This window comes from Drosophila willistoni, chromosome 3R, assembly GCF_018902025.1.
Source record: "Drosophila willistoni isolate 14030-0811.24 chromosome 3R, UCI_dwil_1.1, whole genome shotgun sequence".
In the NCBI taxonomy this organism is placed as follows: Eukaryota; Metazoa; Arthropoda; class Insecta; order Diptera; family Drosophilidae; genus Drosophila; species Drosophila willistoni.
Genome location: NC_061086.1, coordinates 6,164,834 through 6,192,744, shown reverse-complemented (window position 1 = coordinate 6,192,744; position 27,911 = coordinate 6,164,834). Strand labels below are relative to the sequence as shown.

General features: G+C 40.3%; 8 protein-coding genes across 10 annotated transcripts; 5 read left to right on the top strand and 3 right to left on the bottom strand.

The window, feature by feature from the left end:
- The first annotated feature begins 1,240 nt into the window (after window positions 1–1,240).
- On the top strand, window positions 1,241–6,023 carry LOC6651293 (regulator of gene activity). Of its 3 annotated transcripts, none has more exons than XM_015176839.3 (8): window positions 1,241–2,336; window positions 3,619–3,739; window positions 3,850–4,085; window positions 4,161–4,401; window positions 4,650–5,174; window positions 5,238–5,442; window positions 5,518–5,682; window positions 5,768–6,023. In XM_015176839.3, exons 2-8 carry the CDS (start codon window positions 3,622–3,624, stop codon window positions 5,985–5,987), a joined length of 1,710 nt encoding a protein of 569 aa, XP_015032325.1. In that variant the 5' UTR covers window positions 1,241–2,336; window positions 3,619–3,621; the 3' UTR covers window positions 5,988–6,023. The 3 variants fall into 3 exon arrangements, with proteins under 3 accessions (XP_015032325.1, XP_015032326.1, XP_002073040.2); XM_015176840.3 differs by having other exon boundaries at window positions 3,829–4,085; window positions 4,161–4,383; XM_002073004.4 differs by having other exon boundaries at window positions 1,242–2,336; window positions 3,829–4,085.
- Window positions 6,024–6,524: 501 nt separating this feature from the next.
- LOC6651292 (symplekin) lies at window positions 6,525–10,307 on the top strand. The gene is made up of 4 exons (XM_002073003.4): window positions 6,525–6,641; window positions 6,702–9,018; window positions 9,080–10,002; window positions 10,069–10,307. Exons 1-4 carry the CDS (start codon window positions 6,555–6,557, stop codon window positions 10,237–10,239), a joined length of 3,498 nt encoding a protein of 1,165 aa, XP_002073039.1. The 5' UTR covers window positions 6,525–6,554; the 3' UTR covers window positions 10,240–10,307.
- On the bottom strand, window positions 10,250–11,655 carry LOC6651291 (glyoxylate reductase/hydroxypyruvate reductase). The gene is made up of 2 exons (XM_002073002.4): window positions 11,260–11,655; window positions 10,250–11,200 (listed from the first exon to the last, which is right to left on the bottom strand). Exons 1-2 carry the CDS (start codon window positions 11,388–11,390, stop codon window positions 10,297–10,299), a joined length of 1,035 nt encoding a protein of 344 aa, XP_002073038.2. The 5' UTR covers window positions 11,391–11,655; the 3' UTR covers window positions 10,250–10,296.
- A 53-nt stretch (window positions 11,656–11,708) lies between these two features.
- Window positions 11,709–14,913, top strand: LOC6651290 (nuclear receptor-binding protein homolog). The gene is made up of 2 exons (XM_002073001.4): window positions 11,709–13,496; window positions 13,562–14,913. Exons 1-2 carry the CDS (start codon window positions 12,255–12,257, stop codon window positions 14,411–14,413), a joined length of 2,094 nt encoding a protein of 697 aa, XP_002073037.1. The 5' UTR covers window positions 11,709–12,254; the 3' UTR covers window positions 14,414–14,913.
- Window positions 14,914–15,326: 413 nt separating this feature from the next.
- LOC6650349 (m7GpppX diphosphatase) lies at window positions 15,327–16,743 on the bottom strand. The gene is made up of 3 exons (XM_002073000.3): window positions 16,471–16,743; window positions 16,259–16,408; window positions 15,327–16,193 (listed from the first exon to the last, which is right to left on the bottom strand). Exons 1-3 carry the CDS (start codon window positions 16,649–16,651, stop codon window positions 15,391–15,393), a joined length of 1,134 nt encoding a protein of 377 aa, XP_002073036.1. The 5' UTR covers window positions 16,652–16,743; the 3' UTR covers window positions 15,327–15,390.
- A 170-nt stretch (window positions 16,744–16,913) lies between these two features.
- Window positions 16,914–22,224, top strand: LOC6650348 (4-hydroxybutyrate coenzyme A transferase). The gene is made up of 6 exons (XM_015176842.2): window positions 16,914–17,060; window positions 17,361–17,578; window positions 20,544–20,936; window positions 21,002–21,406; window positions 21,475–21,741; window positions 21,817–22,224. Exons 2-6 carry the CDS (start codon window positions 17,401–17,403, stop codon window positions 22,002–22,004), a joined length of 1,431 nt encoding a protein of 476 aa, XP_015032328.1. The 5' UTR covers window positions 16,914–17,060; window positions 17,361–17,400; the 3' UTR covers window positions 22,005–22,224.
- A 300-nt stretch (window positions 22,225–22,524) lies between these two features.
- LOC6650346 (nucleoplasmin-like protein) lies at window positions 22,525–27,700 on the bottom strand. Its single transcript, XM_002072997.3, has 3 exons — window positions 27,561–27,700; window positions 27,226–27,359; window positions 22,525–23,278 (listed from the first exon to the last, which is right to left on the bottom strand). Exons 1-3 carry the CDS (start codon window positions 27,580–27,582, stop codon window positions 22,973–22,975), a joined length of 462 nt encoding a protein of 153 aa, XP_002073033.1. The 5' UTR covers window positions 27,583–27,700; the 3' UTR covers window positions 22,525–22,972.
- On the top strand, window positions 23,688–26,928 carry LOC6650347 (sodium-independent sulfate anion transporter). Its single transcript, XM_002072998.3, has 8 exons — window positions 23,688–23,835; window positions 24,626–24,925; window positions 24,995–25,335; window positions 25,399–25,717; window positions 25,786–26,088; window positions 26,166–26,311; window positions 26,373–26,543; window positions 26,614–26,928. Exons 1-8 carry the CDS (start codon window positions 23,808–23,810, stop codon window positions 26,803–26,805), a joined length of 1,800 nt encoding a protein of 599 aa, XP_002073034.2. The 5' UTR covers window positions 23,688–23,807; the 3' UTR covers window positions 26,806–26,928.
- Window positions 27,701–27,911: the final 211 nt, after the last annotated feature.

The following is a 27,911-nucleotide window of genomic DNA, read 5'->3' as shown; positions in this document are numbered from 1 at the left end:
GGCACACTCAATGTGTCCATTGAGATGCAATTGGCACAGATCGGTGATACGTTTAAATTTCCATTCCTAAACGACGGTTTCCTTGTCCAGTTTGCCCAACGTCCAGTCTGACAAAAACGGGACTTGTAGGGTACCTATATATTCCTTGCGCACGGTCTTTGGCTTGGGTGTTGCTCAACCAGGCGCAGGCAGCTGTCGGCGAGGAAGGCAAGATGTGCGTCGAATGTGGAATCTGAAATTTGAACAGGATTGATTCATAAAAAGGGTGTTCCATGGATAACGATGCTAATGGTGACTCACATAAAAAGCTTGACATCCGCATAAAAGTACAAATCATGCGAGTCAATATATATATATATATATGCTCGAGCAGTGTCCAGCAGACGCATTAATAATAAACAATTAGCGGCTATTTAAATGCTACAATATCTTAAAAATTTATAAGGTACCGTGGCTCCTTTTTTGTAGGCGTGTTGGATCGGCTTGTTCAACAAATTTACCGTTAGCTCAAAAACAAAAACAAAACTGAATATTTCTTAGGGTTTTTCTACTCGCGAACATAAACAAAACAGTTCAAAACAGAAAGGGCTAACCTAATTTGTTTATAAAACTAATAAACATTAATTTATCAAATATCATGGGTAATCTACAAAAACTTTATACTCGGTGTAGCTAAAAATCAACAATTTCTCATAAACATTTTGTAAATATAGAATGAATTGAAAGTATTTAAAGTTGTTTTTTAATTGTAATGTATTTAATTGTTAAATTGCACCACAAAATTCAAAATTTTATAATCGATAGTATCGATGGAATTTATAAAGTGCGATAGATCGATGTAAATTTTTCGATGGCGATGTATCGAACTTGAAGAATAAATCGCACCACAAAAAGTTAATACCCTACGAATACCCTTTCCGAACCACACCGAACCGAACCGAGCGAAAATGCATCGAACTTCGAACCATTGAGGCAACCGCAACCATTGATCCCAACCGAAGAGCCGAACTCCAATTTTACTCGCGAACTTCGAACGTAAACACAACATTACTCACGAACATGTTCGCGCGTTTACTCACATGTTCGAGCGTTTTACTCACGCGTTTTAAGTCGCTAGCGTTTTGCAATGCTCGTTGGCTCCATCTAGCACATATATTATATTCGATTGCAACAGTCGATAGCAAAGCGATGGCAAAGCGAATTCAATTCGGAATTGATAGGCGAATTGAAGCGTGTGTGTGTGAAGCCTAGCGTGTTTGTGTATTCGTGACCAGAGTTTTTTTGCAGAACGTATTTGTATTTTTTGTGTACAATTTAAAGCCATTTAGGCGCTCAATAATTGTTTATTGCCTAGCAATAGCAAATTATACAACAATAGTTGCATCAAATCGAAGTGCATTAAAGTGCGCGAAGCGTAAATACGCAATTCACGCAGCAAAATTTGCCCAATCTGGCTCGGGTGAAATTTCAATGAACTGAGAAAACAAAGACAGACGCACACACACTCTTACACATACAGTGCGCAATAGCAAGCAATTATTTACTTACAACAAAAAAAGAAGAGAAAAAAACTACAATATTATACACAAATCAAGGCAAACTTATAAGCCTAAAACTAAAATTTGTGCAAAGTTCGCTTAAGTGAGTGTGTGATCGGCGGCCATTTGTAGCGGAAATTTTGTTCATTTTTTTGCCACCGCAAGGCATTAAAAAATCCTTCGTTTCGTTACTTACTCCTACTCTACTTTCGGGTACACGGGTACGACGACGAAGACTACTACCAATACCAGTACCGAAACGGAGAGACGAATCATATATGTATATACATACATATATGCAATTTATTTAGGGACGACACGGCGCGGAAAAAACCAAGCAACTAACCTCTTCCTCTCTCCGGAATTGCCCTTTGCCATCCTCACCATCTCAACATCATCATCATCATCCTTCTCTTTGGGTTGCGTCCCGTTTTAATATTTGCCGCCGCTTCCCTTGTGACTGTGTATTTTATTATTCGTGTGTGTGAGTGATTGCGAGAAAGAGAGAAACATCGCGCCAAGAAATAACTAATCCTAACTTAGAGCTAACCTCTGGCTGCCTCAACTGGAACTGGCTGCATTTGCTCCAGCTCCAAATCCTGTTGCAGCTGACAACAAATTGCCGAAAACGACAACGACGACGTCGCCTTGGAATGTTAAATGCGGTGAGAACGAAACGTTCAGTGTTGAGCCAAGTGCAAACGGAAACGGTAACGGAAGCCGAGCAAGCATTCAAAGTGGAAGTGGACGGAGAAGAAGAAGTAAAAGGAGCAGCAGTATCATCTAACATTATTTTAGGTAAGAGCAAAATCGCTTCTCGGTGTCGGCATCGGCATCTAATTGGTTTGGTTAGGTACCTACATATGTACATATAATGATTTCCTAAGAGATCAGGTGTCAGTGTTGGCTAACGACTTAACAGCCGGTAGTCAGCTGTTAACGTGCATGAGCATTCTAACTGAAAATCCTGAGACGCCTTAGTTATCTCTTTATTTGTACCTGTCGATAGGCCATAAAATTTACCATTCAGAGTTGCTACATACATAATTGTCTTTGTTTCGCTCTCAGTGCGTGTGTGTGTTTGTGTGTGTGCATCATTTTGCTCATATATATGAACATATATGTATAATTGATCGTCGTCGAAATGGGACCGACATATCCTTTTACATTTCCCTTTTGCTCCCTTTTTTCTCTCCTTTTGTCTGCAACAACAACACACTTTGCCGTCATGCAAGTTTTTTGTTGTTTTATGTGTTGTTGCTCTTCTTACTGTTGTTCTCCTTGTTGCCACCAACACAATGATACTGTGCCAGCCAAAGACAAAAAAGGGAATTCTCCTCAACACCGCAATTTCGGAAAAAGAGACATTAAATTTTAAAGCTGCCATTTTCTTTGTTTACTTTCAATTGATCTTTTGTTTGATGGTTCATCATTCTTTATCAATTTCAAAAAACCCGACTTTTCTCTCCCTTTTATTTGAATTTCAATTTTACTCCCATCTCAATTTCATGATAAAGTAATTAAATTACCACATTTGTAAGAGATATCAAATTCAAAATCTGATATCAACTATGACTACTGGATTTAAATAAACATTGAAATTCCAGCAACCCTAAATTGTTAAAATGAAACAGAATCCAATTGAATTGTTTGATTATTTATTGTTTTGAATAATCCAGCATATGTTTTTTGGTGGACGTTATCATATTTGCTGCTGTCTCTCTCTCCAAAACAACAAACAACAGATTTTGTTTATGCGCAGATAATGCCAAATATGCGCAAAGGAAAAACTGATAAGCAGATGTTTTCCAATTTTTTTCCTCTGTATACTTTTTATAAAAGGTGTGAATTAATTTTAGTCAGACGATAGCAAATACAAGTTCAGCTCTTACATGAAAATGTAATTTAATGTTAATTTGCATGTTCTAGACTTTGAAGTTAAAGGCTTTTATTTATATATTTTAATTTATAGCGATCAATAAATTATTATGATTATCGATAAAGTGAAAGAAAAGCAAAACAACAATCAGTAATTAACCCTTTTTTTTGTGTTTTGTATGTATGTGCTTGTACTTTCCAGATTATGGCGAATTTAAATTTTCAACAACCCCCAAGAAGTATAGCGAACGCGGCGTTAGCTGGTCGAACGACTGGCGGCATAGGTGGTAACACTCTGGGTGGTCATGTTATATTCCAAGCCGGTAAGTGTCAAGATGCTGAATTTCTTTCTTCCTTTTTTTTTTTTGTTTTTTTTTGATCTGGGTTCGCTCGTATTTATAACTCAGTGCAGACTTTGCCAATTCTTATCCAGGGCCAGCGACTTATGGGCAAACGCAGCAGCAGCAACAACAACAGCAGCAGCAGCAGCAACAACAACAACAGCAGCAGCAGCAACAACAACAGCAGCCGCAGCTATCGCCGAATCGTAATGCGCAGCTATCAGTTGGAGGTCCCGCCTTATCAAGTGGCAATCGCAATGCGAATCTATTTGGCCAGCGACAGTTTGTCGATCGGCGTGCGATGCAAGGACTGGGAAGCGGACCTATGGTAGGGATTGCAGAAAAATTCCATTTAATTTTTATATATGCATATCCAAATCCGTTTTTTGTATTTCAATTCTAGTCCAATATGGGCAACTTTATGCAGACGGGTCGCGGCGGCGGCGGCGGTGGGGGTGGCCCTTTAAACAATTTCCATGTATTCGGTGGTGGAAGCGGCGCAGATTCATCTACACCTGCGCTGCTCGATCCGACGGAATTTCCATCATTGACGAATGCGCGTGGTCAGAACGATCAGTCACTGCCCCAATCGAATCCGCTCCAGCCGCCGGGCAGTAAACCCTATGGTAATTTCTTTACCTCTTGTGAGTTCAAACCAAAAATCCACTTTTTTTAATTTCTGTTATATGATTACAATGTATGATTTGTATGACCGCTGGTGTGTGGTTTAACTTCCATCGCTTTCCATAATATTAGTATTATTTTTTTTGTTTTTGTTGTGACTAACTTAAGGGCGTCGGTGGTAGTGGGTAACAGGCAATCGTTTTGTTTATCAATGCCTGATGATATGCTGATGACAATTAAACTTATTCGAATTCGACTCCTATTACAGTTGGCATGGTGAAGCAACCCACGTCAGAGCAATCGGAATTCACGATGTCAAATGAGGACTTCCCTGCGTTACCGGGCACCCAAAACTCGGACGGCACAACAAACGCTGTGGGAAATACTAGTAGCGGAGCTGGTGGTGTGACAGAAAATCATTTAGATGGCACGGAAAAAGCAATGAACTCGATTGTGGTCAGCGGAGGAAGCGGTTCAGGTAGCACCAGTGGCTCCAGCGTCGGCGTTGTAGGCGGCAACGGTCTGGGTGCAGTGGGCAGTGGCCTCGGAGGTGTTGTTGTTGGTGGCAGCGGCGGCGGTAGTTCATCCAGTGTTGCCATCAGCGGGACACATGTAGGATTAGTGGGCAGCGGTATGAACAGTGTAACCAGCACCAATGCCATGATGGGTGTCGGCGGTGGCCTGGGCAGCGGGCCAGGTAGTGGGCCCGGCAGCGGAGGCGGTTGCGAGCATCTGAACGATAATTCCAGCAATGATAAACTTGTGAAAAGCGGCGTTCAAACATCGCCCGATGGTATGTAACTACGATTGAAGATTATTAAAACTTGTCTCACCATATATATATATATATACATAGGCAAGGTCACAAACATACCAGCGAGCATGGTGAACAATCAGTTTGGCATGGTGGGTCTACTCGCATTCATTCGAGCAGCTGAAACTGATCCCAACTTGGTGACGTTATCATTGGGTACGGATCTGACAGCTCTGGGTCTAAATCTAAACTCACAAGAAAGTTTGCATCCAACATTCGCTGGACCATTCGTGGAACAGCCCTGCAGGTAATTGATTGTAGCGAATCCGCCCCAGTTTTTTTTTTTAAATTATTAATTATTTTATATATTTTATATTCTTAGAGCACAAGACGTTGAGTTCAACGTGCCACCCGAATATCTGATCAATTTTGCGATTAGAGATAAACTAACTGCTCCGGTACTGAAAAAATTGCAGGAAGATCTGCTATTTTTCCTCTTTTACACAAATATCGGTGATATGATGCAATTAATGGCAGCTGCTGAATTGTAAGTACCCCATTTAATTATATCGAGTAAAAATATGTAATTTAATTACATTTCTTGTTTTGTTTTTCTAAACTCTATTCTATAGGCATAGTCGCGAATGGCGGTATCATGTGGAGGAGAAAATTTGGATAACTCGAATTCCTGGCATTAATCAATATGAAAAAAATGGTACAAAAGAGCGTGGCACCTTCTACTACTTTGATGCGCAAAGTTGGAAACGTTTGTCCAAGGTTTTCCAAATAGATGCCGAGAAATTAGATAAATGTCCCAATATAAGTGCGTTTATGAATGGACAGTCTGTATAAAATTAATAAAAATGAAAAAAAATGGAAAAAGAATAATCTAGTTTTGAATAATTAATAGTTTTGAATGTGGGCACATATTTCTCCTAATGACACATAGATATATGAATATCCTTTTAATAAAAAAAAGCAATGCATTTTGCTTTTGGTATTTATGAAAAAATTATCTACTCAAAGTCTTTATATAAATGTTTATGAAAGACAAGTAGATTTACTTACGGTTAAATAATATACGTTTTGATTTCTTGCAAGATTCCTGATAAATAATATGATTCCAACTGCGTAAAGAGAGTTTTTCTTAATAAAGTTAATTGACAATTATGAGGGCGGCGATTACTCAAGATTCCTGATAAAATGTTGGAGATGTTCGTTTTGAAAATTGCGTTGCGATACTATCGCCACGGTGTCATGTAACGCGTCTTTAATATTTGCTCAATTCCTGCAATGGTCACACTAATTTGTGAGTATTTTGTTGTTGGAGACCACCGGAAAAAATATGAAATAAATCATATTTGAATGGTGAAAATATTAAATATATAAAGATAAAGTAGGATAAATATATAAATATAAATGGACAGCATCATTGGACGTGGACAGTTTGTCTCCGAGACAGCAAATCTTTTCACAGATGAAAAGACGGCTACAGCACGAGCCAAGGTAAAATTGTGGTAGTGAAGCTGAGATGCTCTCTGGCTAATCCAATGTTTGGCTTTTTAGGTGGTAGATTGGTGTAATGAGTTTGTCACGTCGGGCGCAGCTCAGAAATGTGAGCTGCTGGCCAAAGTGCAGGAAACGGTTTTAAGCTCCTGTCCAGAGCTAGCAGAGGAATTCTTGGAGGCTGTGCTTACGTTGGCTCATGACCCAAACATGGATGTGCGCAAGCAAGTGGTTGGCTTTGTGGAGCAACTATGTAAAGTAAAAGTGGAATTGCTACCTCATGTGATCAATGTAATATCAATGTTGTTGCGAGACAACACGGCCCAAGTGATGAAACGAGCAATTCAGGCATGTGGCAGCATCTATAAGAACGGTATACACTACCTGTGCCGTCTTGACGATCCTAGTGATAGTGCCGAGCAGGCTTGGAACGTGCTCAGTCTGATTAAAGCACAAATTCTAGACATGATTGATAATGAGAACGATGGCATACGTACCAATGCAGTTAAGTTTCTCGAAGGGATTGTTGTACTGCAGAGCTATGCCGACGAGGACAGCCAGAAGCGCGAGGGTGACTTTTCTCTGGCAGATGTTCCCGAGAATTGCAAGCTGTTCCGTCGCCAAAAACTGCAGGATGAAGGCAACAATATATTTGACATTTTACTGCAGTTCCATGGCACTACCCACATATCTTCAGTGAACTTGATTGCCTGCACCAGCAGCCTATGCACTGTGGCAAAGATGCGTCCCATCTTTATGGGTCCAGTAGTTGAGGCCTTTAAGCAGTTGAATGCCAATCTCCCTCCCACTCTCACCGACTCCCAAGTGAGTTCGGTTCGCAAAAGTTTGAAAATGCAACTGCAGACACTGTTAAAAAGCCGGGGCGCCTTTGAATTCTCTGCCGTGATACGTGGTTTGCTCTTGGAGCTGGGCTCATCAAACAATGAAATCCAAAAGCTTATGCCCAAGATGGACAAACAAGAGTTGGCACGTCGGCAGAAACGCATTCTCGAAAATGCTGCCCAAAGTCTGGCCAAAAAGGCACGAATAAGCAATCAACAACGTGAGAGGGAACGCGAAACAGAGCTGGAGATTGATGTCGAGGAGCTGGAACGTCAGCGTCAAAAGTCCACACGTGTCAATGAAAAGTTTCTAGCCGAGCATTTACGCGCTCCAGAGGCAGCAGTCCATATGGTATTGGAATTTCTTCCACAGTTGCCAGACGAGGTGCCAGAGCGATTCCTGTCGGAGTACGTACCCATGAAACAGATGTCCACACAGCAGCAGGTGACCAATATATCTCGTCTATTTGGCCAGCAACTGACGGACAAGCGTTTGGGACCTGGCTCCGCTGCATTCAGTAAAGAGCCTCCTATGAGAAAGAAACTGCAACAGGCTAAACCCATGGATGTCGATGACAATGAGATTGAGGCACGTCAGCTTCAAAGCGAACAGGAACTGCAACGTAAGACAGAGGAGGCCACCAAAAAACTTCGCGAAACCATGGAACGAGCTAAGGGTGAACAGACCGTGATCGAACGAATGAAGGAGCGGGCAAAAACCCTAAAGCTGCAGGAGATTACCAAACCCCTGTCTCGTAATGTCAAAGAAAAGTTCCTGCTGGATGCTGTCACTAGGATTCTAAACTCAGAGCGGAAGTGCATCAAAGGAGGAGTCTCCGCAAAACGTCGCAAACTGGTTACAGTTATAGCGGCCACATTTCCAGATAATGTCCGCTATGGCATAATGGAGTTTATTCTCGATGACATTAAGCAGCGTATAGACTTGGCTTTCTCTTGGCTATTCGAGGAGTATTCCCTCCTGCAGGGATTCACCAGACATACCTATGTAAAGACAGAGAACCGTCCCGATCATGCCTACAACGAGCTGCTGACCAAACTGATCTTTGGCATTGGACAGCGTTGTGATTTCAAGGATAAAATAATTCTTATACGACGTGTCTATTTGGAGGCTCCCATTCTGCCGGAAGAGGCTATTGGGCATTTGGTGCAGCTGAGTCTCGTGGACGAGTTCACCCAACATGGGCTTGACTTAATCAAGGATCTGGCCATATTAAGACCACCACGAAAGAATCGATTTGTACGAATTCTTTTACAATTCGCCGTACACGAACGTCTGGACTTGCAAGAGCGAGCCTTGTCCCATTTAGTTACATTGTACCATGTGCATAAGATTTTACCAGCTCGCATTGACGAGTTTGCCCTTGAGTGGTTGGCATTTATTGAACAGGAAACGCCGCCAGCTGCAATATTCTCTCAAGATTTCGGGCGGCCCAACCCGGAGGGTGCCTGGCGGGAAGATACCACCAAGACTTGTCTAGTGTTGGCCTTCACACTGTTACCCTTTAAGCCCGAGAGTAAGTTTATGCACTCTCTTGTCTTCAATGTGTTACCTAATTTATTTTATTTATATTTAAGTCTACTTGGACAAACTGTGTCAGGTGTTTGGGGCAACGTCGGCAGAGCTAAAGCGCACAATATTGCGTAATTTAGATGTACCCATTAAGAAGCTGGGCGTAGAGAATACAATTTTGCTGAAACTGATAGAGGAGTGTCCCAAGGGCATGGAAACTCTGGTGATTCGCTTTATATATATTCTCACAGAACGTGTGCCAACGCCAAATGTGAACTTGGTGCAAAGAGTACGTGATCTCTATCAACACAAGGTTAATGACGTGCGCGTTCTTATTCCCGTGCTCAGTGGCCTTTCCCGCACCGAATTGCTGACCATATTGCCCAAACTTATCAAATTGAATCCTGCTGTGGTCAAGGAGGTATTCAATCGATTGCTTGGCATTGGAGCCGAATTTGCCAATCAAACGATGGCCTTATCTCCGACGGATCTATTGGTCGCTCTGCATACCATCGATCCAAATATTTGCGATTTGAAGGCAATCGTTAAGGCCACCTCCATGTGCCTGGCTGAGCGGGAGCTTTATACCCAGGATGTACTCATGGCTGTACTTCAGCAATTGGTAGAAGTCGTTCCCGTGCCCACACTTATGATGCGAACCACCATACAGAGTCTGACGCTTTATCCCCGCCTGGCCAATTTTGTGCTTAATCTCTTGCAACGCTTGATTCTTAAGCAGGTGTGGCGTCAAAAGGTCATCTGGGAGGGATTCCTCAAGACAATCCAACGCCTGAAACCGCAATCGCTACCAGTGCTATTGCAATTGCCACCGGCACAATTAGCTGATGCACTGCAGCAATGTCCAGACTTGAGACCGTCGTTACTTGAGTATGCTGATAGTATGCAGGATGAGCCCATGAGTGGTAGTGGAATAACCCAACAGATTATGGACATAATTACAGGAAAGGCTGTGGACGTTTTTGTTACGGTGAGATTCACGAAAATGTTTGTTAATTCAAGTTAATTCTTAACTCTATTCATTTTTATTCCACAGGATGAGACTGGTGGCTACATCAGTGCTGATCAAATAAAAAAGGAGACAGAGGATCCCACGGACGTGATCAGTGTGATATCCACCGTATCAACTGTACCGGCATCTTTACCTCTTCCTGTACCAGCACCCGTTAGTGATCGCAACCAGCCTCTGCCCCCAGGCGAGGATTAGACATTAAACATGCTTTGTTAACCCTCAATTTTATTCACTCCAAAAAGAAATCGCAGTTTATTTATTGACTTCTGCCTCCATTTTCTCACCGGCCAAGGCAGCCAAAATGTTTCTTGCCGTAATTCTGGACATTTCCTTTCGCGTTTCAATATCAGCACTGCCGATGTGTGGCAAAATGACCACATTGTCTAATTGTAGAAGAGGATCTGCCAGAGGCAATGGCTCAGGCGTTGTGACATCTAAACCAGCGGCCTGGATACGTTTCGTTCTTAATGCATCGTACAAGGCCTTCTGATCGACAACTCCACCACGGGCTGTGTTGATAAAAATGCAATTGGGCTTCATTTTGGCAAAAGCTTCCGTACCAAATATCTCTTTGGTCTCAGGAGTCAGGGCACAGCATACAATGATAAAATCGGATTCGCGCAACATTTCTTCGAAATCTACATGAATGGCATTAATCTTTGACGCTTCTTGTGGTCGCGCCGTTCGAGTTGTATAGGTTATCTGTGAAGGCTTAAATGCAAAGACGCGGGCTGCTATCTCCTGTCCAATACGTCCGAAACCCAAAAGACCGACCCGCGAACCTTTCAAGCCTTGCCCACACATCCACATTGGGGACCATGACTTCCAGCCGCCATTATATACCTCTTTGTTGGCTTCCAAGAGTCGGCGGTTTGTGGCCAGCAAAAGAGCAACAGTCAACTCTGCCGTAGCATCCGTCAGTACATCGGGAGTGAAACCCACGCGTATGCCACGTTTCTTACATTCTGCAACATCAATATGCTCATAACCAACTGAAATCGTGGACACGCATTTAAGCTGTGGACCCGCTGCATCCAGCACAGCTGCGTCAATCTTATCAGTTAGGGCGCAATAAAGAGCATCTTTGCCCACAACCTGACGTAGCAACTCTTCGCGTGGAACAGGCAAAGCCTCTCTCCAAGTGCTTACGTCGCAGCTGCAACAACAAGAAATCCGAGTAAAAATTGTGTCCAATAGTGACAACAATGGGTGTACCTCTTCCGAAGTAAATCCAGGCCGCTAGCATCCACATCCGGTCGTGTGACATATACGCTGGATTTACTCATTTTTGTAGATAGTCGCCTTAGTTGCGTAAGAAGATTTAAAACACCTGAAGCTGATCGCATTAATGAATTTAATTAACAAATAATTAAACAGTTCAACTGATGCTCTTTAAATAGTTGGAGCCACTTGTTCGATTGTCAATGCGCAACTCGTAGTTAGTAGCCTAAGTTGTGTTTTAAAATCTTTTAACCACAAGTTTTTAAAATCGAGGTGACAGTAGGTTTTCCAAAAGTTTATAATTAACGCTTTTGAAACTCTCGCCAATAAATTAAGGTAATTAATTAATTAATTATATGAAGGTGAACAGGTAAAATAGCGACTGTAGTTTTTGAAAGTTATCGATAACGATAGTCTTAGTTAATTTCTGAAAAACAGTATTGTTCCGTTTGAAGACTACGGTCACACTGCTCAATTTTTTGGGTGTTTTAAAAAGCGTGAAAAAACGCATAAATAGACCAAACGGCCGTATATTAGCCAAATAAGATAAGCTGAGGACAACGGGCACACGCCGGTGTCGAAGACCCAATCAATCGATAACGTCAAAAGGCGACAAACGCCTTAGCAGCAGTAGCCACAGCCCAGGCCGACACAGAGAGAAGAGTTATTGAACCACGGGAACGGGGACGGGGAAGCAAGGGACACGGGACGAGAGGAATAGGAGGGTGTGTGTGTGAGCGTGTGTATGTGTGTGTGTGTTTGAGAGTGTGGGCAGAGAGAGGTGGAGCGGTTGTAGTTTTGTTTGGAGTGGAGCAAAACCACGATACGAGTTCACGGCGTTTACCTCAACAAAAAAAAAAAGAAACAAAACGACAATCCGACGAATTTGAAGAGTGTAGTAAATAAATATTGTGAAACCAAAGCTTGGCAAGGCAAAGGCCCAGACAAAGAGGCAGTGGCAGAGCAGCAGCAGCGGCGACCGCACCCCAATGTCAAATAGCCAACAAGCTCATGCCGGTAGCAGTGGGAGCGCAGATGAACCGAACCCGAATCAGTCGGCGGCCTCGGCCACGTCGGCCGCCAATTTGACATCACCATCAACAACAACACCAGCAGGAGCAGCAACAACAACTACAGCGCCAGCAACAAACGCAGCCTCCTCCCATTCTCACTCTCAGGCAATGCCCCCATCGGCTTCCCCAGCTCAGGCAACAGCGCCACCCCCACACATAGTTGGAGCTTCCACAGCTGAACCCACGGTTGTGGTGGGTGTGGGGAGTAGTGAAGGGCCGGTAACAAGCACGAACTTGGCTGCCGATTCCTCTCCCCGAGAGTCTGGTGATGATTCTGAGGATGAGAGCGAAATACTGGAAGAGTCACCATGCGGGCGCTGGCTTAAGCGGCGCGAGGAAGTCGATCAGCGCGATGTGCCCGGTATCGATTGTGTCCATCTGGCTATGGACACTGAGGAGGGCGTTGAAGTCGTTTGGAACGAGGTGCAATATGCCAATCTGCAGGAGCTCAAGTCGCAGGAGGACAAGATGCGTCAAGTGTTTGACAATCTGCTGCAGCTGGACCATCAGAATATAGTCAAGTTCCATCGATACTGGACGGATATACAGCAGCCGGAGCGACCGCGAGTCATCTTCATAACGGAGTACATGTCGTCCGGCTCGCTAAAACAGTTCCTCAAGCGCACCAAGCGCAACGCCAAGCGTCTGCCATTGGAGTCATGGCGGCGATGGTGCACCCAGATCCTGTCCGCGCTCAGTTATTTGCATTCCTGCACACCGCCCATCATTCATGGCAATCTAACCTGTGATAGCATTTTCATCCAGCACAATGGTCTGGTCAAGATCGGCTCGGTGGTGCCCGATGCGGTCCACTATAGTGTGCGTCGCCAGCGAGAAAGGGAACGCGAGCGGGAACAGCGTGAACAGGAACGGGGTGCCCACTACTTCCAGGCTCCCGAATATGGAGCTGCCGAACAATTGACTGCCGCACTGGACATTTATGCCTTTGGTATGTGCGCCTTAGAGATGGCCGCCTTGGAGATTCAGTCCAACAATAGCAATAACGAGTCAACGGCCATCAATGAGGAGACTATACAGCGCACAATTATTAGCCTTGAAAACGATCTGCAAAGGGATCTGATACAAAAATGTCTCAATCCACATCCGCAGGATCGTCCAAGTGCTAGCGATTTGTTATTTCATCCACTGCTCTTTGAGGTAAGTAACAACCCACTTGCCTATCCCGTCATTTAATCTGAGATCTCATCATGCAATCCTTACAGGTGCACGCTCTGAAATTGCTAACAGCGCACTGTCTGGTCTTCTCTCCCGCCAATCGCACCATGTTCTCGGAAACTGCCTTCGACAGCCTGATGCAGCGCTACAACCAACCCGATGTGATAATGGCACAGTTAATATCTAATGGCCAAGAGGTTCAGTATCGCCTCTCTGATGTGCCCGGCGCCGACAAACTGGAGAAATTTGTTGAAGATGTCAAATATGGCGTCTATCCGCTGATCACGTACAGCGGCAAAAAGCCGCCGAATTTCCGATCACGAGCCGCGTCACCGGAGCGTGCTGATTCTGTGAAATCAGCCACTCCGGAGCCGGTGGACACGGAATCGAGACGTATTGTTAACATGATGTGCAGTGTCAAGAAATTGAAGGAAGATGGTAATGACATTCTGATGACAATACTGCTGCGTATGGACGACAAAATGAATCGCCAACTGACCTGCCAGGTAAATGAGGATGATACAGCGGAGGACTTAACCAGCGAGTTGGTGCGTCTCGGATTTGTTCATCTGGATGATCAGGATAAGATTCAAGTGCTGCTGGAGGAGACTCTTCGGGTAGGTGTTTGTAACGATGGATCCGGTGCCGAAAGTTCAGGAGCTGGTGTGACAACAACCGCCACCATGGCTGCCCTTGAGCAATTGGAGCGAAACTGGTCGATATCTGATGCTGATCAAACGACCATGACTAGCAGCATGACGGTGAATAGCAGCAGTTCACCACCGACCACAACGCCAGCAGTGTCTACACCGGCAGTGATGTATGTGCCACAGGAGCAGCAGCAGCAGCGGCAGGATCAGCTGGATGCCGATCACCTAACGGGAACGACGAGCAATTGAGAGTATCATTTAGTATTCAAGGCTAGCTGGCGCGCATTGTTTTTATTATTATTATTATTATAATAACGGAAAATTACACTACGATTTTATTGCTACTATTATTTGTTATTTTTATACAGTATGCATATGTATATACCCAATATATGTATAATGTATATGTATGTATTTGAAATAATATTTATGTATGTATGTATCATATAAATGATGTTGTGCAAGGCTTCCATTACTAGAATTCAATGACGACATACAACACCCACATATACCCACACCCACACCCACTCCCATACCCATACCTATATCATCATAGGCAGCTGCGAGCTTATAATATTCGAGCATTCGCTTAGCACTAACTACTCTGGAGATTTCTCGAATCCAATTCGCATTTCTCTCAAGCTACTCACACTTGTATGTATAGCTCTATATATTTTGAAAAGAAAAAAGAAACACAAAACAAAAACTATTTCAAATATAACGTTTGGGCCTCCGCGCCTTTAATATGATTTTTTCTAAGATTATATTCAAATTAAAAAGGAAAAAAAATTAACAATGAAAGCGAACAAAACCCTTAAATAGGCAGTGAAATGTATTGCAAAAAAAACAAAAACAATAACACATAAAACCGCTGAAAAGTATGAGTTATAGTAACTGAAGAAATTAAACAACACAAATACTCCCACATACACACACACACACAGACAGCATAAAACACACACAATACAGACCCTAGCTACACAATTAATAAATAAAAAGAGGAAAGAAAAACAATTGTTAGTTTCTAGACATTACTGATAAAATAACCACATAAAATGGATGAATTGGTAAGCAAATTGGTTAAACAAAGAATCTTTTTATGCTTGATTATGTGGAAACTTTCGTCGATTTTTTCCCTTTAAATATTTAAAGAATTAAAAACTCAATTTAATGCATATTATTTATATTTTAATTTCAAGCTTTCACAATTGCAAGACTTAATAACCTTAAGCACATGCCGGTGCAACAATTTCACTCTCGTTTGGCTCCGTTTTGTCAAGTTTAGCGCGTTTACATTGATGTTGATCTTCTTCAGAATCTTCGTCATTTAATTGTTGCGATGGTGTAGTGTCATCCTTTTTGTCCTGGGACAACACAATAGTTGATCTAATTGGTGATTGCTCTTCGTAGAGATCCAATAGTTTATTGCCTTCATACAAGACGAATGGAAGAGTGGCTCGTTGATAGTAATCATGCATCAGTTCAAGATTATTAATTACAGTGTCCAGCATATGGGATTTCTCGCACCAAATTCCAGGTGCATCATTTCTTATGGGATTGATATGGACATGCAGATGATAGAATGAAGGCTGATAGTGAAAGTACATGCGCAATTGGCTAGGATTTAGACCATAGCGCTTTTGAATTGCATCCTTGGACGACTGTCGAAGATTGCGTAGCAATGGCAGATGACTGCCCCTGAGATCCCTCAGTGACTTAAGATTATGCTGATGCACTATGCCAAGCAGATAGAGGTTTTCCACATTGACTCCATCCCATTTTAAATCTGGCAAAAGGACAAAGCCCGTTTCAGGATCCTTATCCTCGAAGACAATGCGTTCAGTTTCTTGCTTATGCTCGAGTATATTGTAAACCCATTCAAGAGAAAACTGATCGGCTTTTGATAGAAGATAGGGAAGAGTTAACTTCTCATAGAGATCGGGAGTTTCATTGATGAGGTACTTCTGGCAAATGGAATACTTTTGAATATGCTTCTCTGTGGCAGGATAAATCACGGTGCTCTTTACAGCTATTAAATGATTAATGTATGTATATTTCAATTATGTTTAATACTCATGTTATATGTTGCCTTACCACAAAGTTCCTGACGGGGAACAACCTGATAACTGCCATATATGTTATTGATGAATTGAGTAGCCACGTTCAAGTCCTTACTGAAGTAGCTTGGCGCCTCTTTGTCCAGTGTTTCAGATTCATCTGTGGCAACATCACTCTCTCGGTATGCTAATGACGTATACGTATGTATAACTTGATCTATATTTTTTTAGAATATCAGCAGTATTTACCGTTTTTCTCAAACACTACAATTGCGGGGTTATCGGACGATAAATCTGGGAATGTGCCCAGTAAAGCAATGCTCTTACGCACTGTATTATTATTTAGAATGCGTTTCAACTGAAACTTTTTCAACTCATAAGAAGGCGTATCTGATGAGCCTCCTTCCGTTGCAGCTTGTTCTGATGACATTATCTTAATTAATTTTTGCCGGCTTATAGATTCACAAAATTTGGCACAATTTCACAGTATGTAAATATTTAGCGGGTTCTGTGGGGACAACAACAAAATCCCGCTTGTTTTAGCCCGTATTTTTAAGGTTGCTTCTTAAAAAAATATCGTTATCGTTAAAAGCTTTTTTTGAATTGCTGAACCCATGGATTTTTCAAAAACAAGTTTAGAACTTTAACATATAAGCAGCACTTGCGAGTTTAATCAAATTCCAGTCAGATGGAAACTAATTGAAAAACACACTTTCGATAATAAACACCAAAACGGGGAATGGATAAACTATATTTTCTATAACATTGCTGGAGGAGGGCTTTGCGTTAAATAATATACACTCCGAGGACGAGAAAAGCTGTTGGCAGCCAGCTGTTGGGTAAGTTTTTTTTTTATTATAAACAGCGTAATAATAAAATAGGGGCGACATTCTAAGATCTTACGTTATTGTGTTGTTTTGTTGTTGTATATAGTGTTGTTTTTATATTCAATTGAAGAGGTTTGGACTCTGCGGTGCGGATCTTTTTTTAACAGAAAATACGAAATCCGCTAAACATTTTTAATCTGCACACAAATACACTGCCAGAAAAAGTGTGATTGTGGAGTTATCTGTGCCCATATCCCTTAATTTCGACATTTATTACTTTCTCTTACACTGTGTGTGTCGTGTTTCCCGCAGATTGTTCTTGCTCTCGCTCTGTTGAAAGAAAATCGCAATAATGAGCAATCAACTAGCTCGACGTGTCGGACAACTACAAAAATTCCTTACGGTGTCCTCAACAAATGCGGCATCCACCCACAACAATTACTTCACCTATGTGCGTGAATTGTCGCATCCGATTGCCCGAGATCCGCCCATAGTGTCCGTTGAGGAAGCTGTGTCATGCATTAAATCAGGTGAGTTGAAAATAAAAAAAAAAAATTAATCTATGCATGTTGTGTAGAGAGAGGAAGGCAACGTTTTGATTATGTAACATACAAAGCACAACCAAAAACAAAAAGTAGAAAGGAAAACAAAATAGAGGGCACAAATGGGCACTGGAGTATACTGATGATGAGGGTGGGGATGGGTTAAGAAAGAGGGCGACCCTTCAATGGGCACTTGCCATGCAAATATTTGTAGGTTTGGCATTTGTAATGCAAAACTAAAACTACATACATACATATGTATGTATATACGTGTGTATATATGTACATATATCAAATGGCCAATTACAGGGTGCTGCTGTTCAATCAGTGAAATCAATTGACCGTGATTAGATTGAGAGGGGTTAGGTCCTCTTTAATGCCTGTCAATTTCGCCGGCTTATCAGTTATTTTTAAGTATCTGTCTATGTAAATTCCACGTATACATCAGTTATTACTTGCAGCCACAAGCAAATTAAATATAAATATGTATATATGTACATATGTGTATATGTATGTATGCATGTGTGTGTATGTGTTCGAGTGCATGTAGGATTTATTGTCACTGTTATATACAGTTTTTGTATACCCTTACTAAAGATAATTGACAAGAAATCCTTAATGTACTTATACAAATACATACATATATATCCTTTTAATTGTGTTGTGGAAATATTAAATAAGAAAAGGTATTCATTAGATAAAAAATTGGGTAATTAAGCACATTAGAAATTCACTTCTTTAGGTAATAAAATAATTCGTATACATTGCTAGCCATAAAGGTCAAAGCTAACACAACGGCAAGGGTATTTAAATTTCGATCTTTGTCGACGCTTAATCTTACTCTGATATTAATAAATATATGTACTTTGTACCCAGAGCAAGCTCGGCTTATGGGGGCACGCCAGGCCTGGCAAAGCGAAGGCAAAAACAAAAAATCAGGTTCTATCGATAGAAGCCAGCCGACATCTGGCTGATAAGAACTTGAACTAAGTAGAATGAGTCTCAAACTATGTACATATGTATATACTACATGTATAGGTAATTGTTGTTGTATGCCTTATGCAATAAATATTATCAGCAGGTATTCAACTTGTTTGTCTGTGGATTTGTTTGTCGTAAAGCAAATTAATAATTTTATTAATGATACGAATAAGAAAATATGTTGATATGTGCATATATAGCAGGCCACCACCCGGCAGCCCTCGCAAACTTTTTTCTAATTTAATTTAAATCAATTGAAAAAATAATGTTATATGGATGTGTGATATTTTTATCAAAGACGCAAAATATACAACAGAAGAGGTTCTAATGAAACCAGTTGTGCTCCTTTTTTCTTTGAAAAACACGCCCTCAAATGTGTATATGAAGGAAAATTAATGTTAATTTTCAAAGCGGTTTTGATATGGCTTCATCAAATATCAGCAGGCCTAATACAAATTGATAGGTATACATACATACATACATATGTATGTATGTATCTTTATAATTTTGTTAGCCATAATATCATCCTTTGCTCTAATTTTAGCCAAAGCAAACGACACACGCGCCGACCCCTAAACTACGTAATTTCATTTGGAAAAATTTGGCTGATTTCTGCCTTTAGTTTTTGCGGCACGTTTTTGGCAGATAACAAGTACATACATACATACATACATATATCTATATATACAGATATGTACATAACTACAGTAAATAACATATACAAAGTTTTAAATGATTGTTTCTTCAGACATTCACAGATAAGAGCTAATTTCATGGCATGTGGTTGTTGGTCAATGAAAAATTTCTTAATATTTATTTGTTTTCTTTCGACATTGACAGATAACTAATAATCGCAATTTGGTATAATCTTGGTAGGAGGCACTGCAACCAACTAGTTCTATACAAAAAAGAGAATATATTTGAAAATGCATGCGGCATTTTGCAGACTTATTACAAAAATAGAATATTGGCATAGTCCATAGTCCCTCTCTATATAGAACAAAACGCATACGCATGTGTTTCTAAAATTTGAAATGAAGTACAGTTTGCTCAGTCGCCATACACAAAGTCAATGGCTTTGAATCTAACATAAAGAAATCCTTTGCAGAGGTAAAACTGTATTTATGGCATTGACATTCAAAATATATAGAATATTTTGTTTACAAACATCCAATCCAACTCATACATACTTATTTAATTGTTGAAAAATTGTTGTTAATTGCCATATAACAAAACGGGTTTCTGTAAATAGAAACAGCTGTCTTGAACTTGAAAGCTTTTTAAAAAGCTTCAGTCTTTTGCGGCGGTGTGAAAAAATATAATATATAATACAATGTAGATAGCCGGTACCGGCCCAACGGCGGGTGTCCATATAAAAACACCAAAACAAAATGAATAGTTCGAAAGATATAGATCTTTTTAAAAGTTTATAATTTTATCTATTAAGAAAATAGTAATAACAGTACTATTATTATTTTATTGGGCGGGGTATATTACTCTATAAAATAACATTTAATATAGAAACTATAAGAATAGGGGCGAAAAAATTAAAGAATTTTTTAAAATATTTTATAAAATTTTAAAAAGGATGCTTAATCCTACAAAACTTGGTTAAGATTCTTTCTTTATTTACTAATTTTTCTCTACTAACATATAACATTTTAAACTTAGTAATTTGGCTATTCAAAAACTGGAATTGAAATCGAAATTAGAATATTCATAAAGTGTGCTGCTAATTTAATTAGATATATTGATCAAAATTTCACGCAAGGATAAAATTAGAAACTTTTTTTCAACCCGAAATGATTCCATTTTTAGTATTAATAATTTTTGCTACTATTTTTACAATTTATGCGCATGCAAATGTTTAGCAGTTTATAAAAAAACTTTACCGATATTAAAAAATATTAGCATAAATTGGAAAATTAGCATGATTTATAATGAAAATTTGTTGCTATTCTGTTTTTATTAGGTGATACGGTGTTCGCCCAGGGCGCTGCTGCCACACCGGTGGCACTCCTCAATGCAATGACCCAGCATGGCAAGTGCAACAAATTGGAGAAGGTTACCGTTTGTCATATGCACACCGAGGGACCCGGCGAGTATGCCAAACCCGAATACAAGGACATCTTTCGCTCAAACTCCTTTTTCATGGGTGCCAATGTGCGAAAAGCTGTGGCCGAAGGACGAGGCGACAATGTCCCAATCTTTCTGCATGAAATTCCCCAATTGTTCTACAAGAAGATTGTCAAGCCCAATGTTTCATTGATTCATGTATCGCCACCAGATAATCATGGTTTTTGTTCCCTGGGTACCAGTGTTGATTGTGTTCGTGCTGCCCTTCTCAACTCCAATACTATTGTGGGTAAGTGTGGCAAATGAGAAGTCTTCGATTTTCATCTAATTCTCAAAATATGTATGTATTTTTAGCTCAAATTAATCCAAATATGCCGCGTACTTTTGGCGATGCCATCATTCACAAATCTCATTTTGATTTTGCTGTCGAGGTGAATGATAAACTGCCACAGCATGGTACCGGCGAAATCTCACCAGTTGAGAAACAGATTGGCAAACTGATTGCTGAGAATCTGGTCAAGGACGGAGCCACCCTACAAATGGGTATCGGTAGTATTCCTGATGCCGTTTTGGCGGCTCTGCACAATCACAAGGATCTGGGTATTCACTCCGAGATGTTTGCCAACGGTGTGGTCGAACTAGTCAAGAAGGGATGTGTTACCAACAGCAAGAAGAAGATGCATCAAGGTCGTATTGTGGGCTCTTTCCTCATTGGTGATCAGCCGCTGTACGATTTTGTCAACGATAATCCCTTCATTGGTAGGTGTCAAATCAATTGCGATGCTTTCCAAGAATCTCTTTTTAATCCCAGTTCAAATATCTTACAGAAATGTATGCCATTGACTATGTAAACAACACCAGCATTGTAAAGCAACAACCCCGCATGACGGCCATCAACAGTTGCATTGAGGTCGATCTGACTGGTCAGGTCTGCTCCGATTCTATTGGTACACGTTTCTTCTCCGGTTTCGGTGGTCAAGTAGATTTCATTCGTGGTGCTGCTGAGGGTATCGATGGCTTGGGTGTTCCCATCATTGCCATGCCATCGACCACTAAGAATGGCGAGAGCAAAATTGTTCCCACTCTTAAGCCAGGTATGTTACAGAATTTTTACTCCCAGTCCTAGGCAATTTCTGATCATTTTTGTGATTTCCCTTTTGCTTTTCTAGGTGCCGGCGTTGTCACCTCCAGAGCCCATGTCCATTATGTGGTCACAGAGCATGGCATTGCTTCGCTGTTTGGCAAGAATGTGCGTCAACGCATGTACGAACTCATCCAGATTGCCGATCCCAAGCACCGTGAGGCCTTAGAGAAGTCCTGCTTTGAACGTATTAAGGCAATTCCCTCACCCAATTAAGAAATTGAAGAAAACGGAGGAGCTAATGTGGAACAAAAAAGCAATTTCAATGCGTCAAAATTATTACAAATAAATCCCCAAACTGCATTCCCAAAAAATTGTCTTTTTGGAGTAACTTTATAGAACTGCGATTATAACGATGATATCCTTTTTTAGCATTAACAAACCAAATGGAAAGCCAACAAATTGATAATTACAATAAAAAACAAATAAAGAAAAACCATTTAAACATTATGATTTTCCTGAACACAACCCGAAAATTAGGGGTCGAAAATAAAATAATTTTGGCTAGTAAAAAATATAAAAATATCTAGATCCAAAAGTTCTTGTTGTTGCTTTAAGTAGTCGATCATATAAAAGATATATTTGTCTTCCATGCCAATGTTGCATTTATTAATGTGAGTCCATATCAGAATTACTTTAAAAATAAAAACTTAAATGACAATTTGTTAACAGATACTTACCAAATTAACGACATATACCAATTCGAAAATTTGGATAATGATTACTCATGATTAAATTGAAGTATAAAATGGGACTTTTATTTAGATTAATCAATCGATTTATCCGAAGGTAGTTGAATTTCATACAAAGTATATATGAATGAGGAAAAAAAGTCCGGCTTAGTTTTTAAGTTTTTAGTTATGTATAATAGGTATATACAAATGTTGTGTGAGTGCTCAAAAAATTGAAAAAAATTTAATTCTGTTTCTGATTTACGGCTTTCTGCTTAAGTTAATATACATATGTATTCCGTAAAGATTGAATATTGAAGGAGCAAAAGGAACTAAATAAAAAGTATTTATGTTCATTTATGCAATCAGTATTGTAATTTTTTGTAGGGCCTAAATATGTTATTTTTTTCCTTTTTGTTTTTTCTTTTTGTTATCCATTAAATCTACAAGTGTATATATGTAGCTTAGAACTCGATGGATGCGATAAGGATGCATACGTAGTGGTAGTAGGATTTACTTCTTCTTGTTATTCTTGGCATTTTTAGCATCGCCGCCAGCGTTTTGATCGATTTTGGCGCGCTTCTTTGGGTGCTCATCTTCCTCTTCTACGTCATCTTCCTCCTCTTCATCGTCTTCCATGTCGACAACTTCAACATCATCCTTGATGTTATGGCCATGGATGTAGACAGGACCGCTACCCTTAATTAGCTTGAATGTAACCACCGATTCGTAGAATTCCACATCGGGATTAACGGCACGCGTCTCGCCTGCTTTCAACACTGCAATCGGTATCTGAACAGAGTCCTTCACAGTGTGCACCTAAAAAGAGACAGAGAACGAGTTATTAGATAATAAAGTATATATTAAATAGGTAATAGACACAAAGCAATTAATCGCTTTGATGCAAACAACACGCCTTTCCAATTTGCGAGCTACAGAATTACCATTATAATGCCATCACGATGGGCAAATATATGATGATAGCTCTTTATCTCTCTCTACCGACTTTTAGGCTCTAATCATAGTCGTGCATCTTCTTTCCTAAACTGCGCCCCATATACTAAGTCGTTCGATAAGTGGAACAAATAGCTGCTGCTTCTGCTGCTGCCTACGCATTCACGTTTTTAGTTTTTCTTAGTCGAAACATTCGTTGGCCCACGCTTGTATGAATCAGTTCGGTTCGGTTACGCTTTGCTTAGATCTACTGCAAAATAATTCCACTTATAAACTCTCTCTCTAGTCTGAAATTGCATTAACTAATAAGAATTGAGTCTTTGTGTCTGTGTAAACATATATAAACTAACGAGTGAACGCTAATTAATAATTTCACTTAACTAGTTGGCTAAAAATGCAACTAAGCATGTGCGATAATGAAGGTAATATTACATATATTACTAACAAAAGTGTGCAAAAAGTGCTGAGAAAGTCAAAAAGTTTTTCGATATCGTTTAAACCTTCAATACTTGAAATTGCCATTGGACAACAAAGTCCTTAAATCCATATTATGCTTAGGATAACTTAATCGTGCATGATTATAGCGTGTGTTTTATACTAAAGTTAACAAAGACAAGTTTTCATGCAGATTATTAAATTTTTCTTAATTTTCCGAGAGGATTCCTATAACAAAAGCTTTTTGGTTTAACTTAAAATCGAATTCCTTTAATTACAACACAAATTGAAAGAGGTAGAAAATGTTTAAACTTGTTTAGTACATTTGTCTATTAATTGATAGACAATTGAAAAGACTTTGATTTTTTTTTTTGGTACTTAGTGTGACATCGCAAGAGATATCACTATCTTTTTAAATGAAATAAAATATCAATAACATTAAAAAGACAGGTTCTTTTTTTCTAACTTTTAACTGGAATTGTCATTCACATAGAGTGTCATAATCAGAAAAAAAAAAAATGGAAAAAATTTTAGCGCAGCCGTCATAAGACCGCCCATCACCAAAAAAGCACTTAAGATCTCCGTCCAGCGATTTGTGAGAAGAGGTGCTTTACAATCAATAATATTGTGTATTGAAGATTGAGATAGCAAGAGCAAGCGAAAGTAATTAATCGCTGGCTATCACCTAAAATACTCATAGAAGACAGGAGCAATTGTTACAATCCCCATTTGAATCAATATTTCATATCTGGGTGTGGGGTGTATATGTATTTGCAGAAGAACTTTATCGGGAACGCTTGCCAAATGTGTGTGACGCCATGGGTTCGAAGGCAAGGAATTGCTGTAGTTTAAAAAGTGTTTATCGCTTTCTACCCGTCACCGGATGGTTGCCCAAATATCAATTGAAATATCTTCTAATGGACTTCGTGGCCGGATTGACTGTAGGCCTGACAGCCATACCCCAAGCCATAGCCTACGGAGCTGTGGCGAATCTCCCACCAGTTTACGGTTTATATTCTGCTTTTATAGGTGGATTTGTCTATATACTTTTTGGTACCTGCAAGGACATAACAGTGGGTACGTCTAGTTTGATTATGCAATATTTATTTAATGTGTAATATTTGATTTGGCTATGATGGTATGTAGGTCCCACAGCCATTATGGCATTGATGGTTAGGCCATACGTTACTGGTAATCCAGATTACGCGGTACTTTTGTGTTTCTTCTCTGGCTGTGTAATCTTATTGCTGGGTCTGCTTAATCTTGGCGTACTCATGCGCTTCATTTCGGTTCCTGTGACGACAGGATTTACCATGGCCGGCGCTATAACCATTGGCAGTGGCCAAATAAATAATCTATTTGGCATCAAAAGCAATTCTAATGAGTTTTTAGCATCTTGGATTAACTTTTTTAGTCATATAAAACAGACACGACTTAATGATGCAATTTTAGGTTGTTCTACATTGATTCTATTGCTAATCATGCGGGTAAGAGTACATCTCTACAGATACAATCAATTGCCGCTATATAGAGTTAATTCGTTTTTTCAGAAACTAAAGGATTTGCATTGGGGAAATCGCAGCGTATGGAAATATATATCATTGTCAAGAAATGCGCTGGTCGTATTCCTGGGCATACTTTTGTGTTATCTTCTGAGTAAAGGCCCATCTACCGGAGATTTGCCCTTTCAGGTTAGTGGTAATATAAGCGCTGGTTTGCCTCCATTTCGTTTGCCACCATTTCACACAGAGGACCTATCAACTGGTCAATGGATAAGCTTTGGTGAAATGATTTCACAATTGGGATCGGGACTAATATCGATACCCTTACTCTCCATATTGGAGAGCGTTGCTGTTGCAAAAGTATTCTGTAAGTAGTTACTCATCATTACCTGTCAAATCTATCGTTATCTATTTTATTTCTTATCTCTTGCAAAGCCAAGGGAAAGGTCTTGAATGCATCACAGGAAATGATTGCATTGGGTACTAGTAATTTACTTAGTAGTTTCTTCTCATCGATGCCCATTACGGGTTCATTTACGCGTACAGCCATAAATAATGCCAGTGGTGTTAAGACGCCATTGGGTGGAGCGGTTACAGGAGCTCTAGTTCTATTGACACTAGCGTTTCTGACATCAACATTTGCTTACTTACCAAAGGCCACATTGGCGGCCATCATTATAGCAGCCATGTTGTTTATGGTCGAGTACGAGACCATCGCTGAGATTTGGAGGGCCAAAAGTAAGTAAGACTAGGCGAGGGAGGGAGGGAAAAACTATATAAAATTGTATCCAATGTATCGCGTTCTTTTGTTGTAGAACGCGATATGCTGCCATTTCTTGTTACAGTTCTGAGTTGTGTATTCTGGACATTGGAGTATGGCATGGTGGTTGGAATCATATTTAATGCTTTTTTCATACTATACAAAAGCATGAAGCCGCAATTTCAATTGGAAACCCAAAAGGTGAGACAATTCCACACTATTGTAATCAATATTTTACAAATTTTTTGCATTCCTGTTCAAGTACAATGATCTGGAACTGAGTGTAGCAGAGCTGAAGGGTAATGTGGATTATTCGGCTGCTGAATATTTGAAAATTGTCATCGTCTCTCATGTGACAAGTCAGGCGGGCGCCACTAAATTGATGGTGATTCAGGGTAATGAAATTAGCTCTATTGACGCTACTGTGGCATTGGTAAGCATCTCTGACTAGCTAATAAACAGTTTAGCAAAGTGTTTATCTGTTGTCGTTGGTTAAATTTTAGAACTTGGTTTCGCTACGTGAAGATCTGTCCCTGCTCAAGTGTGAGCTTATTTGCTGGAACTGGAGCATAGCAGCAGCTGGAGTAGTCTGTCGGCTAGACAAGACAGCCCGCAGCATGTTCAAGTTTACAAAAAGTTTGCCCGAATTAATCGAGACAATGGCAAAAAAACAAGACACGGAGGAAGAAGTATGAGCGTATCCGCTGAAACTGCCAAACTTTTCTGCCGGCTAGTCAAGCAAAAGAGTCTATCCATTATTATGCCAGCTGTGAAGTTTAAGTCAATAAAAATTTTTGGGTTTTTCACTTTTGCTTTAATTTGTCTTGTACAGTCAATGTAGAAGCAGCAATAGCTTATCGAAAGAAGCTGATAGTATGAGTAAGGGGGGTATGGGAGGCCGAGGTGGCGAGAGTACAGATGATATACAGACAGAAAATTTTCGTAACCCTAACCCAAACCCCACGAAAAATGTGTTGCGCGTGGTTGAAACCGGTCCTTGCCCTGGTACACACACACACACACGCACACACACATGTGCCTACTGGGAGGGGGAAGCCACCGCATTACATGAGATAAGGGACAAGAAGGCGGCGCGCGCACTCTATGAGACTCACCTCAACCACGTTAAATTCATTTTCCTTGGCCTCAGCGCCGAGAAGAATCTGTTTGATCACCAATTTTTGGCCTCGTGCATAATCCTCATCAACATCCCAAGTGACACTGTCATTTTCGCTGGTTAGGGTGACGCCTGCAATACAAATTTGATTGTAACAAAAGAATTGAATACAGACAAGTCTGCACACACACACACACACACACAAAGCGCACATAGATGCATAAGGCGCAGACAACCTTGAACGATGAAAAGCCGGCAAGTGCGGCACTCTTGCAGGTGCATTTTTCGGGCAATTGTGATGCAATTTGTATGCGTTTTCAAGTAGATAATTACCATAGAATGATTCCTCTGCCATTGTAACTATTTATAACGTTTTATTTAAACAAATTAAGCGGCGAACACGTGTTGAGCAGCAAAAAATGATTTTCGCAAAAACGTACCAGGGACGCAGACCAGGGCTAAAAGAAAGATATCGACGGCCATGGCCATGGTCAGGCTATCGATAAATTAGTAGCGATAAATGTTCCCTTTATTTATGCAACTAAATCAGAATTCATAAAATATTTCTTTAATTTTTAATAAAAATGCACTCTTTAGATATATCCTGATATCTACTGAAGAAACTAATTAAATGTGGTGCAATAGTTTTTGGTTATCGATATGTTTTCTTCTTGGTTTTAAGTG